Source organism: Myotis brandtii, unplaced genomic scaffold (assembly GCF_000412655.1).
Source record: "Myotis brandtii unplaced genomic scaffold, ASM41265v1 scaffold2658, whole genome shotgun sequence".
Classification (NCBI taxonomy): Eukaryota; Metazoa; Chordata; class Mammalia; order Chiroptera; family Vespertilionidae; genus Myotis; species Myotis brandtii.
In genome coordinates, this window is record NW_005360118.1 from 192,254 (window position 1) to 194,278 (window position 2,025).

The 2,025-nt window shown below is 62.9% G+C and overlaps 2 protein-coding genes across 3 annotated transcripts in view; both read left to right on the forward strand.

The window, feature by feature from the left end:
• The first annotated feature begins 6 nt into the window (after positions 1–6).
• On the forward strand, positions 7–1,376 carry ODF3B (outer dense fiber of sperm tails 3B). Of its 2 annotated transcripts, XM_005868231.2 has the most exons (4): positions 7–290; positions 335–456; positions 572–712; positions 900–1,376. In XM_005868231.2, the coding sequence occupies exons 1-4, from the start codon at positions 245–247 to the stop codon at positions 978–980; spliced, it is 390 nt and encodes a 129-aa protein (XP_005868293.1). In that variant the 5' UTR covers positions 7–244; the 3' UTR covers positions 981–1,376. The 2 variants fall into 2 exon arrangements, with proteins under 2 accessions (XP_005868293.1, XP_014396695.1); XM_014541209.1 differs by having other exon boundaries at positions 335–979.
• A 404-nt stretch (positions 1,377–1,780) lies between these two features.
• The window catches only part of TYMP (thymidine phosphorylase), a 3,757-nt gene continuing 3,512 nt past the window's right edge, over positions 1,781–2,025 (forward strand). Inside the window, exon 1 of the mRNA XM_014541200.1 lies at positions 1,781–1,945. The gene's annotated coding sequence lies outside the window, so the exon portion shown is untranslated. The remainder of the gene's footprint in view (positions 1,946–2,025) is intronic.

The window sequence follows — 2,025 nt, forward strand, 5'->3', positions numbered from 1 at the left end:
AGGGCCAGGCCACCCCAACCCCCCACCCGAGCCCGACCCCGGGGACCCTCACACTCCAAGTTCGGGGCTCCGTATCGGACCTCCAAGAACTGCAGGCCCCACGGGTTTTGACCAACCGCGGCTCGGTTCCCCCTAATCCCAGAACCCAGGCCTGGTTCTGCCGACACCCCCGGTCCGCCCCACAGGCAGGTACTTCCCGGAGCTAGCGGGCAACGCCACGTACCCCAGCGCGCCCCGACACACCATGGCCCCCCGAAACTGGGGCGTGCAAGCGGAGCACAACACCCCAGGTGAGACCACGCAGGTCCGTTCCCGCTGCGAGGCCCTTCCCACCGTCCCGGCACCTACACGGTGCCCCCGGTCCTGGGCCCGCGAGTCATCAGTAAGGTCTCCGCCCCCACCTACTCCCTCTACGGCCGCAGCGTCGTGGGCAGCTTCTTTGAGGACCTCAGCAAGGTGAGGGGGCTGCGGGCTCCACGTCGGGAGGGGCAACTGGGAGCGGGTAAGGAAGCCCGGGGCTGGGGTCAGTGGACAACGGGAACGGAGGCCCAGCCCTGCACCCCTCCCGCAGACCCCAGGTCCCGGCACCTACCATGTGGTGAACCCCGGCATCTACAAGTCTCGGGCCCCCCAGTTCACGATGCAGCCGCGGACGGCGCTCCCCCAAGACAACAGCCAGAACCCGGGGCCCGCAGCCTACAATGTGGACCAGGTGATCTGGGGTCCCGGGGCCAAGGGTCAGATCCCGGGGGATGAGAATCCGGGTCCAGGATGGAGGGTCTGAGGCCCGAGGTTTGGGACCAGGGCAGGGGTGGGGGCAAAGGGGAGACGGGACGGGGATCCTGGTGCGGAGCTGCAGGGTCGGCCTGCGAGGTCAGCGGCGACTCCTGGGCCCCCAGTACCGGAAGCCCGGCGGCTTGAGCTTCGGGATCCGACACTCGGACTACGTGGCCCAGACCTTGGCCGAAGTGGACGACTGATGGGCCGGCGGGCGCGGCCCCACAAACCTTTGCTTAAAGCTTCGGGAACCAGCCGGGTGTCCGCCTCTCTGTGCGCCCGGCCCGGAGAGGGCGAGGGGGCGGAAGGGCTGGGAGTGGGGGGCGGCGAGTCCGGGAAGTCGAGTCCCGGGGGGCCTGTGATTGGCCGGAACCAAAGAAACCAAAAACGAAAGCCGCGTCTCCAGGCCCCGGTAGACGAGCTGGTGCGAGCTTCCTCCCCGGGTGCCAAGCTTGCTGTTTGGACCGTAGTCAGGGCACCTACCAGTCAGCCAATGAGTGCATCGATAAGTAAAATAACTACTTTATGTTTCTCTCTCTTTTCCTCTCTAAAATCCAATAAAAAAATATCCTCAGGTGAGAATTGAAAATAAAAAAAAACCTGGGGGATGGGGGGTCATGTGGGGATAAGGACACGTATGTAATAACTTAATCAATAAAAAATTTTAAAAATAAAAAAAAAACCTGCCCTGGCCTGTCTGCTCAGTGGTTAGCGCGTGGGCTTGCGCACCGAAGGGTCGGGGGTCGCGGGTTAGACTCTGGTCCAGGGCAGGTCCCTGAGTTGCGGGATTCTCCCCACCCCCTCCCTTCCTCCCTCCCACTCTCTCTGAAAAACAATGGCAAAGATATCATGTGAGGATTAACAAAAAACAACAAAAAACACGTAGTAAGTAATTTTTGAAAAACACAGCATCCCGCCTCCTCGAGGCGGCGATTGGTCCAGAGTCCTATCTGTATGAGGCCCCGCCCACCTGCCGTCTAGGGCAGCCAGTGACCAACGGGTCCGCCCCTCCCTGTGGGGAACTCACTGCCCCTGCCTGTCGGGAACTGCCCCTGCCTGTCGGGAACTGCCCCTCCCTGTCCCCGCGGAGTCTTAAGTTCCTGGAGGGACAGGGCGGAGGCGGGCAGGAACCCGAAGCAGGAAAGGCGAGGGCCGCTGTCCGGAACAGGTAGGAGCCGGGGTCCCGTTATGAGACTGAGAAGTGGGAGCTGGACCCAGAGACACGCACGTGGGCCACACAGACCAGGC

Bases quoted from the DNA above. Each gene is read 5' to 3' on its own strand.
- ODF3B (XM_014541209.1), top strand. From the start codon at position 245: ATGGCCCCCCGAAACTGGGGCGTGCAAGCGGAGCACAACACCCCAG. The intron at 291-334 runs GTGAGACCACGC...GCCCTTCCCACC, and splicing joins AGCGGAGCACAACACCCCAG to GTCCCGGCACCTACACGGTG.